The following is a 17296-nucleotide window of genomic DNA, read 5'->3' as shown; positions in this document are numbered from 1 at the left end:
TAAAATAAAAAAAATCATAAAATTGAATAATTTCTTCTACAATGTTTGTATTACAGAAAAAGGTGCTAAGAACTAAAAAATCTCGTGGAAGTGAGAAAGATGTGGGGGAATATACAATTAGGCAGAAACAAAATTTTGAGCATTCAGGTCGAAATCCTATGTTGTTAGCACCTATATTACCTGTTTATTTTCATAATTCATTGTGATTGTAAATATATACATAAATAAATAAAATTTTGAGCACAATATTGTTTGGGAGAATTTTTTTTAAGCATATAATATTTTTGGGTGCAAAATGCTTCCAAACATATTATATGTTCACATAATAACATATTGTTTTTTGGAAGACAACATTATTGAATTTGGATGCAAAAATACAAAATGTTTGGAACTTAGACTACCCAAACATATATTGTTTAGACCAATATGCTTTCAAACATATTATATATTGGAAGAGATCAAACATATAAATGTTTGGGCAATACCCAAAAATTTATATGCTTGAAGCAAAATACGTTTGGGACTATATGTTACAGAAGCGATTTTTTGTGAGGGTGTACACAAATTTCTGTGATGATTTCCCCATATCATAGCCATATCCTACACACTGCAATGCCAACATTTCCACAGAAAGGATGAGTTTTAAATAAGGCTCCAAGTCGCCCGACTAGACCAAATAATATATCACAACCCACACTTGACCACATATCTTGGCGAGATCTAACCAATATCCTTGTAAAATCGCCACTGCTGAGTAGCAAAAATAATAAATATTACTCTAATTGTCCTGTATCTCGATAACATATGTATCGCCTGAAAAATCATAAATCTCTTTTGTACAATTGCATTAAAATTTCTCTCGCTTCATATTTCCCATATTTTTTACTAACATTGTGTTTCATCCTAGGGCGTTAGCCGATTTAAATTTTAATTCTAGAATTTTTGTAGAAGTACAAAAAATTGTTTCCATTAAAAGTATTTGTATCTGGAAATGCAAACTTTTATATAGCTCCCAGCAAATTTTAAATAGTTGAGATGGTAACACAAATGTTTGTCTACATAGTGGTGAAGGGTATAATATAGTCGGCTCCGCCCGACTTTAGACTTTACTTACTTGTTTCTTCTTCATATGGGGCCGTTTTGCCGCGATTTTGACCTTGAAACGCTCCAATAACGCCATATAATAGTCACTGTTGATGGTTTTTCCCTTCTCAAGATAATCTATAAAAATTATTCCATGCGCATCCCAAAAAAAAGAGGCCATTATTTTGCCAGCGGACGTTTGAGTCTTTCCACGCTTCGGAGACGGTTCACCGGTTGCTGTCCACTCAGCCGACTGTCGGAGCCATGTTTCATCCATTGTCACATATCGACGGAAAAACTCGGGTGTATTACGAGTTAACAGCTGCAAACACCGCTCAGAATCATCAACACGTTGTTGTTTTTTGTCAAATGTGAACTCGCGCGGCACCCATTTTGCACAGAGCTTCCGCATATCCAAATATTGACGAATGATATGACCAACACGTTCCTTTGATATCTTTAAGGCCTCTGCTATCTCGATCAACTTCATTTTACGGTCATTCAAAATCATTTTGTGGATTTTTTTTATGTTTTCGTCGGTAACCACCTCTTTCGGGCGTCCACTGCGTTCACCTTCCTCATTTCACCACGCTTGAATTTTGCATACCAATCAATTATTGTTGATTTCCCTGGGGCAGAGTCCGGATACTCATTATCAAGTCAAGTTTTTGCTTCCACCGTATTTTTTCCCTTCAGAAAACATGATTTTTATCAAAAGATGAAATTCCTTTTTTTCCATTTTTTTCACAATAATAAAAGTTGCTTCACAAAAGACGCTCTATCTCACAAACTAATTGACTGACAGACGTCAAATTTGACACGAATCATATGAAGGTTGGTACTATATAAAAATAATATGCATTTAATACTAGCGACACCATCTATGTGTCAGACCGGGTACTTATGAGCCAACCTGTTATGGCGCGAGTGGTGACAAATAAAGACGCCAGACCTCCGCGCTTGAATTGCCACGTGTATTTCACTGGTTCTAGGAGAAGAATTTTGTGCAGACTGGCCTGCAGACTTTTACCAGGACGCAAAAAGCCAGAGAATGGGGTTTGAGACAGGGTGTGGGATTTTTTGCGTCGACCCCGGTTCCGGTGTAGGAACGATGACTGTAAGGATCGATGTAGTATGCATTTCCTACGGATATCGCTTATATTACAAACAAGCGGGATTTTCAAATATTAGAAAACCTTTGCCTTACCCCCAAAAATGGCTGAATTTTTGCTACCCGACTCACGAGAAGCCTATTCGCAATTATAAAAAATCTCGAATCTTACCCGAAAAATTCCTGAAATGTTGTCACTCGACTCACATCACGAGAAATCTTTTCACATTTGTTAACCTAACGAATTGCACACCTTTACTAAGGGTTCCACCAAACAAATCAAGCCACAACGAAAAAATAGATACAATTTCGAATTGTGTATGGTTGGAAGTTATCACACATGGATGGATATAAATCCTAGTGACCATTGCCTCATTTGTCAAATGTTTACATATTTTCGAAAACCTACTTTCATAGTTCCCATTTCAATTTGTCATTTTGACATCTTTGATTTTACTTTAATTTCAGAACACAAATCTCTGGTAACCGTTGGTTCCTCATCTTTAGACACAGAAAATCTTGATGAAATCAATTTGAATGCTTCCACTGAGGAGAGTAGTGTGACTTCTGAGAGTGCTGATGCAAATGCAAATCCCCTTTTGGATCAACCGAATACAAGTGATTCGATATTAAGTCAAGCGGCATCATCGTTTTCAGCATTACCATCGGTGGCCTCCAATGTATTTTCTACATTTTCGAAACGTATAACAGCCATATCCAGTCGAGAGACAACACCAAGTGGTGATCAAGATTCTAATGGAAATTTTAGTACGCCTCAATTAGATATCCAGCCGATTTATACACAACAACAACACCAACAACAACATTATCAGCCTAGCCAACCAAGCCAATTTGGAAATCCTACATCTACAACTGAGAACGTGCCATTTTATGCTCCACCACCATTATCATCTGGGCCAGGAAATAATTTCTTTACTGGAGGAAGGTAAGATGAAAGATTATGATTTTTTATAATCCGTTTTTTTATTAATCCAAATGTTATTCAATTTTGTGCCATCCCCAGCTCTTCTATTCCTGAACAACCGCAATTACCCCCGGCAGAACCTCCAAAATTTTATAGTCCAAGCGAAGTTTCCACTCTACCACCTACAACTGCTCCAACAATTCCTCCTCCAACGGCAGGAGGCCAAAATAATTTCCGTTTCTCAGCTAAGAAAAAACTTTATGCTCCCATACCAGGACTTTCAGATCAACAACAGCCAACTAGCACAGTTCTCCAGCCACCAGCACTCAGTGCCCCTTTGTCTTATGACAATAATCCTGTAGGTTATCAGCCAATTGATTCTTATGCTCAACCATCGCAATCCCAATATTTGAGTGAAGAACCAAAATCTGAAGAGAAAAAAAGTGGAGGTGGTTTATTTTCGAAAATTACCAACCTTGCTCCCACAGGTGTTTTACAAAATATTACCGGATTAGTGCAATCCGCAGCTGGCTCTATAACACAAACTATAAAACCACCGGAATCGCCTCATAATTTTGATCAGCAGCAATCTTACGGTTCGAACTTTGGTATTGCATTTGATCAACAACATCAATCAGGATATTATCAAGGAGTACCTCCACCACCACCACCGGCGGCAAATTATTTTACTTCCTTAGGCGAACAACAACAAGCGAATTATCCACCACCACCTCCAGCTACTAGTGAAAATCTTCCAGCAAATTCTTCGGCAACGTTTTACAATCCTCAAGCCGAGCCACAATCTGTTGTCGCTCCTCCTTCTGGGCAAATAAACTTTTTCAATCCCTCAGTAGCACCCGCGGTATTTGATCCTTTCAATCAACAGCCTTCCCAAACATCTGAACCCAATAGACCGCCCAGACCATCTTCTAGACCAGCAAATTCCTTTAGTGAAACAGGTCCTACTGTAAAACCACCCTCGGTAAGCGGTAGCCGGCCACCATCACAACCTGGCATATATGCGCAAAATCCTACGACTGTTGGCCAAACACCTATAACATTTTTCAATCCATTACAATCTGTGGATCTAGGGGCCACCACAAATCCCCCACAGGGTGGATTATTTGATCCTTCAAACAATCCTAATGCCAATCTTCCACTTTCCGTTAATCCCACGCCTCCTCCTCCTCAATTAGGATTTTTCGATCCATCAAAATATTTGCCAAACAATTCCAATTCGATTCTTCCTCCAACTGGCAATCAACCAGTAACCCAATCTTCATCATTACCACCAACTGTTACTCCTACTCCGCCACCTGCTCAAGTAGGATTATTTGATCCTACAAAATATTCCACTCAAATTCAAACCCAAAATCATCCACCACCAGCCGGAGGCTCTGTATTACCTCCCCCAAGTGGACAAACTTCATCTTATCGCCTACAGAAAGGAACCAAACTATATAAAAATCCTTTAACAGCTCAGGAAACTGCTCCGGTCCAGGTAACACCAAATCTATCAGCGTTTGGAGCTGCACCCGTAGCTTTTCCACCTTCATCATATGGTGCAACCCCCAATAATTTTAATCAATCATCGCCAGCGGCAACATCTCAATTTGGTCAAATAGCTTTTGGGCAGCCTTCTCTAACTCCAGTTGCAAATATTTTTGTACCAAGTGTCGAACCCCAAAGTGTCCCTTTGTTTGCTCCAAACTCATTTGAACAAGATCAAAAGAAAGCAGAAGATAGTATAGCATCGAATCTACCGAAAACTGATGATTTTAGTCAATCATCGCAAGCGGCAACATCTCAATTTGGTCAAATAGCTTTTGGGCCACCTTCTCTAACACCAGTTGCAAATATTTTTGTACCAAGTGCAGAAGCCCAAAGTGTTCCATTGTTTGCTCCAAACTCATTGGATCAGGATCAAAAGTCAACAGAAGAGAGTATAGCATCGAATCTACCGAAAACTGATGTACCCCAAAGTGGAGTTCCTCCACAAGAAATCAGTTCAAGTACAGCGACGATTCCTGAAATAAAGGACCCACAAGAAGTCAATACAGAATTGCATTCGTCTGTTTCTAAGGCGGAAACCCAATCCACTGACCCCTTTTTAAATCAAGGATCTGAAGGAAATCAGGTCTCCACTGGGAATATTAATAAGGATACGACTGCAACTGTTAACCCTGATTATTTCTTTAAGCCCATTGAATCAATTACAGAACAAGCTCAAAATCAAGCAACAAACTTTTTCAGCAATCCCGGACAATCCCAACAATTATTTACCGAGCCTTCAACGAAAGCTGTAGAAGAAGTTAAGACTACTACTGAACCTTTGGAACAATCCATACAAAATTTAAATCTCACAGAACCATCGATTGCAGGTGAAACCACTTCCACAGCGGCTTTACCACCACCAAAAGCCCCGCAAACTTTGGGAGAGAATAATCCCTATCGTAGAGGCTCCACGGCCGAAACAAACAAATCGAGCATCACTCAGCCAAGTTTAGCAAATTTCTTTACCCCAGCTACTTCCACCGCTGCAAGTGGAACAGGAGATTTTAATTTCTTTGCTTCTCTGCCAACGACAGGGGATTCATTTAATCTGCAACAAACTACCAACGAAGGATCTTCGAATTTCTTCTCTGCACCTACTGTTCGAACTGAGAATCCACAACAATTCTTCAATCCTCCTTTTACAAACGAAAATCTAGCTCCACAACAATCATTCTTTACCCCAACCTCTGGTGCAGAAGAAACGAAATCACAACAAGACTCTTCCACAAATTCAAATAATTTCTTTGCTGCCACAGCGACTGAAACAAAGGCAGCGGCTTTAGCATCGGATATCACACAAGCGGCCACAAGTACCCCTTATCCATCTGAGAATAGTCCGGAAAACTCAATAGCTCCCGCACTACCCTCAAATATTGGCATTATATCCACACTGAAAGAGAGTTCTGAGGAAATAAAGAAACACCAAACCGATTTCAGTTCAAATCAGGATCCCCCTTCTTCTATAGGATTTGAGAATTTTCTACCAAACCCTAATCACAATTTACCGGAAACCACAAACTTTTTTACTACCGCTCCTAGCGAAAGCCTATCAGAACCAATAAAAGAAAATTCTGAGGAAATAAAACAACACCAAACCGTTTTTAATCCAAGTCAGAATCATTCTTCCTCCATAGGATTTGAGAATTTTCTATCAAATCCTACTCAACCCGAAACTACAAACTTTTTTAATATCGCTTCTAGTGAAAATCTCGGGGAATCAAAGCAATTGGAAAATCCCACACAACTTCCCACATCCATTCCCACACCTTATCCAGCGGGTAATCATAAAACTGATTTGTTTTCCCAGTTATCAACTCAACATATAAACAATAACGTTCAACGTGAGGATACATCTTCAGAGTTACAGGATCAAGTTCCGCCACCTCCTATTGGGTTTGAAAATTTTGTAACAACAACTCCACAATCCATTGCCACAGAGGAACCTATACAATCACAAATACAACAAGAAATTCCTCAGTCTTTGGATCAAGTTCAACAGCAACCACCAAAACCAGCTGTCAACAATTTCCCCAACTTTTTCAATCATACATCAGCTTCTGATGTTAGTCAACAGGAACCCATAACAAATACATCATCGTTTTTTGATAATTTCACTGGACAATCACAAGCACTTGTGAAAAATCTAAACACTAATCCTCAAGTATCTAACGAGGAACAACGTATACAAAATTTCTTTAATAATCCTCCACCCAAAGACGCTTATCACGTGGGTGATTTAAATTACGATTTAGTCCATAGTGGTTTGGCCATACGTAATTTACAGCAACGTCTTACACCTGTTTCAAATTTAGTTGAACCTTCATCTTCGGCCTGTTCGGAATTCTCGGCACTCAACGCCTCGGATATCTCAGGTGTTAAGGACGAATTACAACGCATTCAAGAATCAAATACGGTAGCAGAAGATTCCACTTTTGCCAAACATTACGGTGAATTACCCGAGGAGGTTTTAAAAGAATTACGCATGGCTAATTTGTTGCAGGGCGATAAGTCATCTCCGGTGGCTAGCACGGTTAGTATTGGAATTCTATTAGCTTCTGAGAATATCATAGTGTACTAAGCATATATAAACTATAGTGGAATTTATTAGTGGACACAGCAGAAAATTTTCTATAGATATACAATTTTGACAACATTTTTTATAGAAATAAAATTTTGAAACAAATTTTCTATAGAAATAAAACTTTGAGATAATTTTCTATAAAAATAAAATCTTAACAAAATTTTCTATAGAAATTAAATTTTGACAAAATTTTCTATTGAAATACAATTTTCACAAAATTTTCTATAGAAATAAAATTTTATTGTTGTTTTTGATTTCAGCTTAAAACCATGCATTGACTAAACTACAAATGTAGCTTAACCAACAGAGGAAAAAAATGTTTGTCAAATTTATTTTGGGCAAAGCCCTATAGACTGCAAGATGGTTGGATGGACGCAAGTTTCGGAATTACCTCATCAGCATCCTCTAATTGCAGCAAAACTATCAACCAATCAGAATCAGAATAAATTCAGGCAGTTCAATAAACCCAAGGTGAACCACACTTGAACCTTTCGAAAAAAGGTGTAGCTTAACCAACAGAGGGTTAAGCTACACTTGTAGTTTAGTCAATGCATGGTTTTAAGCTGAAATCAAAAACAACAACAATGATTAAAGAAAGAAACAAACAATAACAAAACAAAACGAATGGAAAAAAGAAATAAAATTTTGACTAAATTTTCTATAGAAATAAAATTTTGTCAAATTTTTCTATAGAAACAAAATTTTGAGACATTTTTCTATAGAAATAAAATTTTGTCAAATTTTTCTATAGAAATAAAATTTTGACAAAAGTTTCTATAGAAAAACAATTTTGACAAATTTTTCTATAGAAATAAAATTTTGACAAAATTTTCTATAGAAATAAAATTTTGTTAAAATTTTCTATGGAAATAAAATTGTGGGAAAATTTTCAATAGAAATAAAATTTTGAGAAAATTTTCTATAGAAACATAATTTTGACAAATTTTTTTATAGAAATAAAATTTTTACCAAATTTTCTTTAAAAATAAAATCTTACCAAAATTTTCTGTAGAAACAAAATTTTTACAAAAATTCTATAGAAATAAAATTTTGAGAAGATATAGAAATAAAATTTTGAGAAAATTTTATATAGAAATAAAATTTTGACAAAATTTTCTATAGAAATAACATTTTGACAAAATTGTCTTTAAAAATAAAATCTTAACAAAATTTTCTATAGAAATAGATTTTTGAAAACAAGTATATAGAGCACTAAGTTCGGCCGGGCCGAATCTTAAATACCCACCACCATGAACCAAATATTAGGGTCTCCTTTGAAATTTCAGGAGGGCTTGATGACTTGAGGACACTTCCCGAAAATAAATTTAAAGATTTCACCTATGAGGACTATATCAGATTCTGGATTTATAAGAACCATTTTTGTTTGAGTTTTAGAGGACTCGTTAACATCTCTTGTAAGTGTGCAAGAAAATTATAAAATAACGTCTTGATTTGAAATCTTAAGTCTGTAGAAGTAAAATCTGGACATTTTACATTGAGTTTCAAGCAATTTTCATGATCAGTGCGCCTTATACACCCTCAAGAAGTGAAGTCGGTCTATATGGAGGCATTACCAAATGGACCGATAAAAACTTAATCCGATACACGTTTTTGTGAGCCTAAAATACCAGAATATTTACAATTTCAGGCAAATCAGATAAAAACTACGGTTTCTAGAAACCCAAGGAGTTAAATCGGGAGATCGTTCTTATGGGGGCTATACTAAAATATGGACCGATACACACCGTTTTCGGCACACCTCTTTATGGTCCTAAAATACCTCTAGATTTCCAATTTCAGACAAATTGGATAAAAACTACGGTTTCTATAAGCCCAAGACGATTTGGGGTCTTGGGCTTATAGAAGGAGGTCTTAAGCTTAATGAGGAGGTCGTTTTATATGGGGACCATACCAAAAAATGGACCGATACTCACAATTTTTGGCACACGTATTTGTGGTCCTACAATACCTCTAGATTTCCAATTTCAGATAAATTGAATAAAAGCTGCGCTTTCTATAAGCCCAAGAAGTAAAATCGGGAGATCGGTCTATATGGGTACTATATCAAAACCTGGACCGATATAGCACATCTTCGAACTTGACCTGCCTGCAGACAAAAGACGAGTTTGTGCAAAATTTCAGCACGATTGCTTCATTATTGAAGACTGTAGCGTGATTACAACAGACAGACGGACATCGTTATATCGTCTTAGAATTTCTCCCTGATCAAGAATATATATACTTTATATAATCGAAAATCGATAATTCGATGTGTTACAAACGGAATGACAAACTTATTATACCCCCGTCACCATTCTATGGTGGTGGGTATAAAAATGTCTATAGAAATAAAATTTTGATCAAATTTTCTATAGAAATAAAATTTTGACAAAATTTTCTATAGAAATAAAATTTTGACAAAATTTTCTATTGCAATAAAATTTTGACAACATTTTCTATTGAAATAAAACTTTGACAACATTTTCTACAGAAATAAAATTTAGAGAAGATTTTCTATAGAAATTTCTATACAAAATTTTCTGTAGAAGTAAAATTTTGATAAAATTTTCTATAGAAATAAAATTTTGACAAAATTTTCTATAGAAATAAAATTTTGACAAAATTTTCTATTGAAATAAAATTTTGACAACATTTTCTATTGAAATAAAATTTTGACAACATTTTCTACAGAAATAAAATTTAGAGAAGATTTTCTATAGAAATTTCTATAGAAATTAAATTTTGACAAAATTTTCTGTAGAAGTAAAATTTTGACAAAATTTTCTGTAGAAATAAAATGTTGACAAAAATTTCTATAGAAATAAAATTTTGACAAAATTTTTCTATAGATATAAAATTTTGACAATTTCTATAGAAATAAATTTTTGACAAATTTTTGTATACAACCAAACATTTGACAAAATTTTCTATAGAAATAAAATTTTGACAACCCTCTGTTTGTATACAAAGCGGTTGTGCTAACCATTGCACCAAAGTGGCTCCAATGTCCTCGTTTGTTTTAGCCATATTTCAGACGCAAATGTCTAACATTTTCCTTTATTTGCAGTCCTATAAACCAGCTGTGAAGCATTGGTTCTACAAACGTACAGTTGATGGCAAACCAGTGTGGGTACCATTCAGTCATTATGATTCGGCTCTATTGGAAACAAGTCTTATTATGGAAGGAGGTAAGTTTGGAAATCTAAAAAAAAACTTTAATATATTTTTCGCACTGAAATGTAAATGAATTTGATTGTATTTTTACCACTTCACGTTATCATTTCTTTTTGCAGAAGACAAACCCGAAGTTGTAGCCGTTGAGGGGGGTCGCTATGATGTCAATATTGGTGAACGACTTAAACGCAGTGTCTATTGGGAAAGTGAACCAATTGAAGTTAGACGATGCTCTTGGTTCTATAAAGCCGTCGATTCGAAATACATACCTTATGAGGAGAGTACAGCCGATGTATTGGAAGCTGAATATAAACAAGCGGCCGAAAGTGGAGTATGGCATAAAACCATACTCTTGAGTATGGGAGAACAAGTGCTATTCCATGGACCCACAGTAATTGTACATTATCAACATCAACAGAATCCAGATGCTTGGGGTGGAACCTCAGTAAGTTTGTTTTGTTGTTATTTCCCTGATGTGAGGATATGATTTTTAATCCTCTATTATAGCAATCTACCACGAGGCCTCGTGTGGTCAAACGTGATTTGGAAGATTTCAATATAGCCCAAGGAGAATCACAAAAAGTTGACCATTTATTATTTATGGTCCATGGTATTGGTTCGGCTTGTGATTTAAAAATGAGATCTGTTGAAGAAGTTGGTAAGAAATTTAAGTCAGAATATATTCAAAGATTTTTTATTAATATTTTTCTTTTTGTTTTTGCCCACCCCTAGTTGAGGATTTCCGTGCTATAGCTCATCAATTGGTTCTATCACATTATAAAAATTCAGCCGACTTGGGTTTAGTTGGTCGTGTTGAAGTTCTTCCGATTTCATGGCATAGTCATTTACATTCCATTGAATTGGGTATTGATGAAAAACTGCGATCGATTACCTTGGAGTCTATTCCCAAATTAAGGAATTTCACCAATGACACTCTATTGGATATCCTATTCTATACAAGTCCCACATTTGCCCAGAGAATTACGAATACAATTGTAATGTCATTGAATGATATCTACATGAAATATCGTCAAAGGCATCCAGATTTCAATGGAGGTGTTTCATTGGCTGGCCATAGTTTGGGCTCTTTAATTCTATTTGATTTATTGTGTCATCAGCAGCCCATAAAGGAAAGTGAAGAAAAGAATCTCGAAAATCCAGATCAAGAATTTTTAACAAGCGCATCATCGACAGCCACAGCTAGTGGTGGTTCAAATCAAACAGAAAATAATCAGCAAATGGAACCATCACCAATTAGCTATACCATGGGTCCAGATGGAACGGGCCAACCTTTTATCAAATATGGTCAATTGAAATTTCAACCTAAAAAATTTTTCGCTTTGGGTTCGCCCATAGGTAATGGAATTCTCCAAAATATACAAATGGCTACTAATAGTTCTTTTCTTCCCCCCTAATTTTTTGTGAAGGTATGTTTGTTACCATACGCGGTATTGATAAATTGGGCCTAGATTTTCGTCTTCCCACTTGTCCTGGTTTCTATAATATCTTCCATCCCTATGATCCGGTGGCCTATCGTATTGAGGCTTTAGTTAATCCTGATTTAAGTGGTGTACGACCCGTTCTTATACCCCATCATAAGGGTCGTAAACGTATGCATTTGGAATTGAAAGAGACTATGGCTCGTGTTAGTACCGACATAAAGCAACGATTTTTGGATAAATTCAAAATCACTTTTGACAGTGTGAATATATTTGGCCAATCGACCAAAAATAAGAAAGAAACCGAGGAGCTAATGGAGAAAGAAGTTGAAAAGGTAAGTTTTTATTGCTGAAAGGTGGGGGTGTTTCAAAAGGATCAAAATAGGTTGATGATATCGAGCGATATACAAGCTAATTTTGAAAGAAAGGCTGATTTCCATATATTTTTGTTGAAGGCAAATGGTAGTACTGTGTATTGTGGTTTATGAACGTCCGTCGTTCAGAGGTTATGAAATCGAAGGGTCGGTCAATGATGAGAATTATGGGGAGGTGATCGGACCCCAGTGAAATAAAGGGTTGCCAGGGTACGTCATTTATCAGTCGGGGCCTCTCCGTTCACCGTGCAAAATGTGGAGTCATCTATCTGATCTGCCAAAGCTATGCCTCTCTAGTGGGCATGCCTATTTTCATGGTGGATTAAAGCCTCCTAGCACAAATCGGTTATGATCACACAATGGCCACGGTTTGAGCTATAACCTGGAGCACAGCTACCAACAGACGGTATATGTACGTTGTATATCTCTATCTCGGCAATCCCAGATTTGATTGCTACTCCCATACCACCACCCAGAAATATAAGGGTAGATCTTCGCCTTCTAGTGCTAGAGATCCATTGTTACAAAAGAGAGCCTCTAGATCTGGTAGCATACCAGACTGGTCTGAACAAGATTCATGAGGATTCTATGGCTGATTCCTACCTATATGTAATGACTTGTGTTCCCCGTTGCCACTCGAATTAACCAAAATTTGTACAAAAATTTACCACAAAACTACCAAACAAAAAAATCTTAATTTGCTAAATTTTATTTAGCAAACTTATTGTGTCAAAATTTTATTTCTATGGAAAATTTTGTCAAAATTTTATTTCTATAGAAAATGTTCTCCAAAATTTTATTTCTATAGAAAATTTTGTCAAAATATTATTTCTGTGGAAAATTTTGTAAAAATGTTATCCTCATGAACAAGATTCATGAGGATTTTATGGCAGATTCCTATACATCTGTGATTGATGTGATTGTAACTGACTTGTGTCCCCAGTTGCCACTCGAATCAACAATAATCTACCAACATTTTGACAAAATTTGACCACAAAACTACCAACCGAATAAATCTTATTTCGCAAAATTTTATTTCCATATGCAATTTTGTCAACATTTTATTTCTATAGAAAATTTTGTGAAAATTTTATTTCTATAGAAAATTTTGTGAAAATTTTATTTCTATAGAAAATTTTGTGAAAATTGTATTTCTATAGAAAATTTTGTGAAAATTTTATTACTGTAGAAAATTTTCCGAAATTTTTATTACTATAGAAAATTTTGTCAAAATTTTATTTCTATAGAAAATTTTGTCAAAATGTTATTGCCATAGAAAGTTTTTTCAAAATTTTGTCAACATTTTACTTCTATAGAAAATTTTGTCAAAATTTTATTTGTATACAAAAATTTGTCAAAATTTTATTTCTATAGAAAAACTTTGTCAACATTTTATTTCTATAGAAAATTTTGTCAAAATTTTATTTCTATAGAAAATTTTGTCAAAATTTTATTTCTATAGAAAATTTTGTCAAAATTTTATTTCTATAGAAAATTTCGTTAAAATTTTATTTCTATAGAAAGTTTTGTCCAAATGTTATTTCTATAGAATATTTGATCAAAATTTTATTTATGTAGAAAGTTTTGTCAAAATTTTATTTCTGTAGAAAATTTTCTGAAAATTTTATTTCTATAGAAAATTTTCTGAAAATTATATTTCTAAAGAAAATTTTGTCAAAATTTTATTTCTATAGAAAATTTTCTGAAAATTTTATTTCTATAGAAAATTTTCTGAAAATTATATTTCTAAAGAAAATTTTGTCAAAATTTTATTTCTATAGAAAATTTTGTCAAAATTATATTTCTATAGAAAATTTTGTCAAAAAATTAAAAAAAAATATTTCTATAGAAGACTTTTTTTAATCAAATTAATATTTCTATAGAATATGTTGCCAAAGTTTTATTTCTATAGACAACTTTGTTAAAATTTTATTTCTATAGAAATTTTGTCAATATTTTATTTCTATAGAAAATTTTGTTAACATTTTATTTCCATAGAAAATTTTGTCAACATTTTATTTCTACAGAAAATTTTATCAAAATTTTACTTGTATGGAAAATTTTGTCAAAATTTTATTTCTATAGAAAATTTTATTAAAATTTTATTTCTATAGAAAATTTTTGTCAAAATGTTATTTCTATGGAAAATTTTCTGAAATTTTTATTACTATAGAAAATTTTGTCAAAATTTTATTTCTATAGAAAATTTTGTCAAAATTTTATTTCTATAGAAACTTTTGTCAAAATTTTATTTCTATAAAAAATTTTGTCAACATTTTATTTCTATAGAAAATTTTGTCAAAATGTTATTGCCATAGAAAATTTTGTCAAAATTTCATTTCTATAGAAAATTTTGTTAAAATTATATTTCTATAGAAAATTTTGTCACAATTTTATTTTCTATAGAAATTTTGTCAAAATTTTATTTCTATAAAAAATTTTGTCAAAATATTATTTCTATAGAAAATTTTGTCAAAATTTTATTTCTATAGAAAATTTTGTCAACATTTTATTTCTACAGAAAATATTGTCAAAATTTTATTTATGTAGAAAGTTTTGTCAAAATTTTATTTCTATAGAAAATTTTTGTCAAAATCTTATTTCTATGGAAAATTTTCTGAAATTTTATTTCTATAGAAAATTTTATCAAAATTTTATTTCTATAGAAAATTTTGTCAAAATTTTATTTCTATAGAAAATTTTGTCAAAATTTTATTTATGTAGAAAGTTTTGTCAAAATTTTATTTCTATAGAAAATTTTGCCGATACTTTTATTTCTGTAGAAAATTTTTTCAAAATTTTATTTCTATAGAAAATTTTCTCAAAATTTTATTTCTATAGAAAATTTTGTCAAAATTTTATTTCTATAGAAAATTTTGTCAAAATGTTATTTCTATAGAAATGTTTGTCAAAATTTTATTTCTATAGAAAATTTTGTCAAAATTTTTATTTCTATAGAAAATTTCGTTAAAATTTTATTTCTATAGAAAGTTTTGTCCAAATGTTATTTCTATAGAATATTCAATCAAAATTTTATTTATGTAGAAAATATTGTCAAAATTTTATTTCTAAAGAACATTTTGTCAATATTTTATTTCTAAAGAAAATTTTGTCAAAATTTTATTTCTATATAAAATTTTGTCCAAATTACATTTCTATAGAAAATTTTCTGAAAATTATATTTCTTAGAAAATTTTCTGAAAATTTTATTTCTATAGAACATTTTCTGAAATATTTATTTCTATAGAATATAAATAAATATAAATAAAATTTTATTTCTATAGAAAATTTTGTCAAAATTTTATTTCCATAGAAAATTTTGTCAAAATTATATTTCTATAGAAAATTTTTTTATACAAAATTTTCTTTCTATAGAAAATTTTCTGAAAATTTTATTTCTATAGAAAATTTTGTGTTTTAATCCTTATTTGTAGATGTTAAAATATCTCAATTTCGTTTTATCTATTCCTCTAGGTAATCGAAATGCAAATGCAATTGGAACGACAAGGTAATCAGCAACAACAACAAACACAATCACCAGATCAACTACAAACTTCATCGCCAAGTGATGATCGTAAACAATATTTATCATCACCTACCAGCGCAAATCAATCGATGCGTACACGTACAGATTCCGTTTCAACAGCAGTATCCGATGATATGATAGAAGTTGATTTTCCATTGGGTAAACTCAATGATTCCAAACGTATTGATTATGTTCTACAAGAGGCACCATTGGAATTCATCAATGAATATATTTTTGCATTAAGCAGTCATGTATGCTATTGGTAAGTGCCTAGAGAGTGATTATGTAGTGTTGTTGTGTGAGTTTTTGTTTATCAAACTTTTAAAATTTTTAGGGACTCTGAGGATACAATACTTTTTGTGATGAGAGAAATTTATTCAGGTCTTGGCATAAGTCCTGATAGTCAAGTACCCCAGCAAACGATGACAATTGAACGACCAAGTTCTCGTACTAGTAGTCTATCGATATCATAGATTAAAATATCATTAAATTAATTTTTCTTTCACTTTGTATCGTCTAAATGTTGTTATTAATGTTGACATTATTTTTCTTTTTCTTTTTTTTTGCTATAACATAAAAAAATGAAAAATCTTATTATTGCTGCTAATATAGAAAATTCAAAAGAAACAACAAATCATGGGATAATCAATTTAATACGTAGGATAGTTTTACTTTGAATTACATTTATAAAAATCCAGGTTGATTTAAAGGAAAAATGGAATAAGATATTTTTTATTTTCATACACAAAAATCAAAAACACATGTATCCATGGTTTTTCTACACCAAAAGGAATATAAGAGAATACAATTGTATTTTATATTCTACTCCAATAAATCATCGTTTTTTTAACCAGCTAATCGAAAAGGAATCCTTTGAGAATATCTAGCCTATATATGCGTAGTTTGATTTTCCTCACTAAAGCCTTTTTTGTTAGACATTTTTTTTTTGTGTAATTTATCCATCAACTTAGGATAGTAATTTGAGTATATTTTGTTTAAATAAAATTATAATTAAGGGTTACGGTATAGTTTTCAAAACATACATTAAAAAAAAACTTTTTCCTATATTATAAAGCGAAGTAAATTAAAAAAATCAAAACTATATTAACGAATGCTGAAAAAAATAAATATAAATATATAAAAAATATACCTGTCTAATCTTTTATTGTAACTATAATAACAAGTGCAAATTAAATAATTTTTAATAGGTTACAATGTATAATAAGTTTGTCACACCGTTTTAACTCATGTAGTAAGGAGTTAAATTTAAAAACATATGTACACTTTAACATGTGGTGATAATCCTTAACCCTTTCACTACTGATGTCCACTTAGAAGGACATTAGAAAGAGACACCAAATTATATTTTCCCACTTAGTTTCGATTTATTTCTCGATGTTATTTTAAAGTAGAGGCTTTCATCTAAATAAGCTATAAATATTGTCCATATTGGTGAGGTCTAAAATACATTTTTATAAACTTCTTTAACAAGAAACGAAAAATACGAAAATTTGAGACAATTTTTGTAC

General features: G+C 32.5%; 1 protein-coding gene across 1 annotated transcript in view; it reads left to right on the top strand.

Annotated features, from left to right (window-relative positions):
• The window catches only part of PAPLA1 (Phosphatidic Acid Phospholipase A1), a 187975-nt gene extending 171061 nt beyond the window's left edge, over positions 1–16914 (top strand). Inside the window, exons 2-10 of the mRNA XM_075302533.1 lie at positions 2663–3140; positions 3219–7203; positions 10322–10442; positions 10548–10873; positions 10936–11086; positions 11161–11784; positions 11856–12202; positions 15716–16029; positions 16102–16914. Of these exons, the coding sequence (XP_075158648.1) occupies positions 2663–3140; positions 3219–7203; positions 10322–10442; positions 10548–10873; positions 10936–11086; positions 11161–11784; positions 11856–12202; positions 15716–16029; positions 16102–16240 (6485 nt within the window). The 3' untranslated portion in view covers positions 16241–16914. The remainder of the gene's footprint in view (positions 1–2662; positions 3141–3218; positions 7204–10321; positions 10443–10547; positions 10874–10935; positions 11087–11160; positions 11785–11855; positions 12203–15715; positions 16030–16101) is intronic.
• The last annotated feature ends 382 nt before the right edge of the window (positions 16915–17296 follow it).

The sequence above is a fragment of the Haematobia irritans genome, chromosome 3 (genome assembly GCF_050003625.1).
Source record: "Haematobia irritans isolate KBUSLIRL chromosome 3, ASM5000362v1, whole genome shotgun sequence".
Taxonomy (NCBI): domain Eukaryota; kingdom Metazoa; phylum Arthropoda; class Insecta; order Diptera; family Muscidae; genus Haematobia; species Haematobia irritans.
The sequence above is the reverse complement of the archived record's forward strand: the minus strand, read 5'-3'. Positions and strand labels throughout refer to the sequence as shown.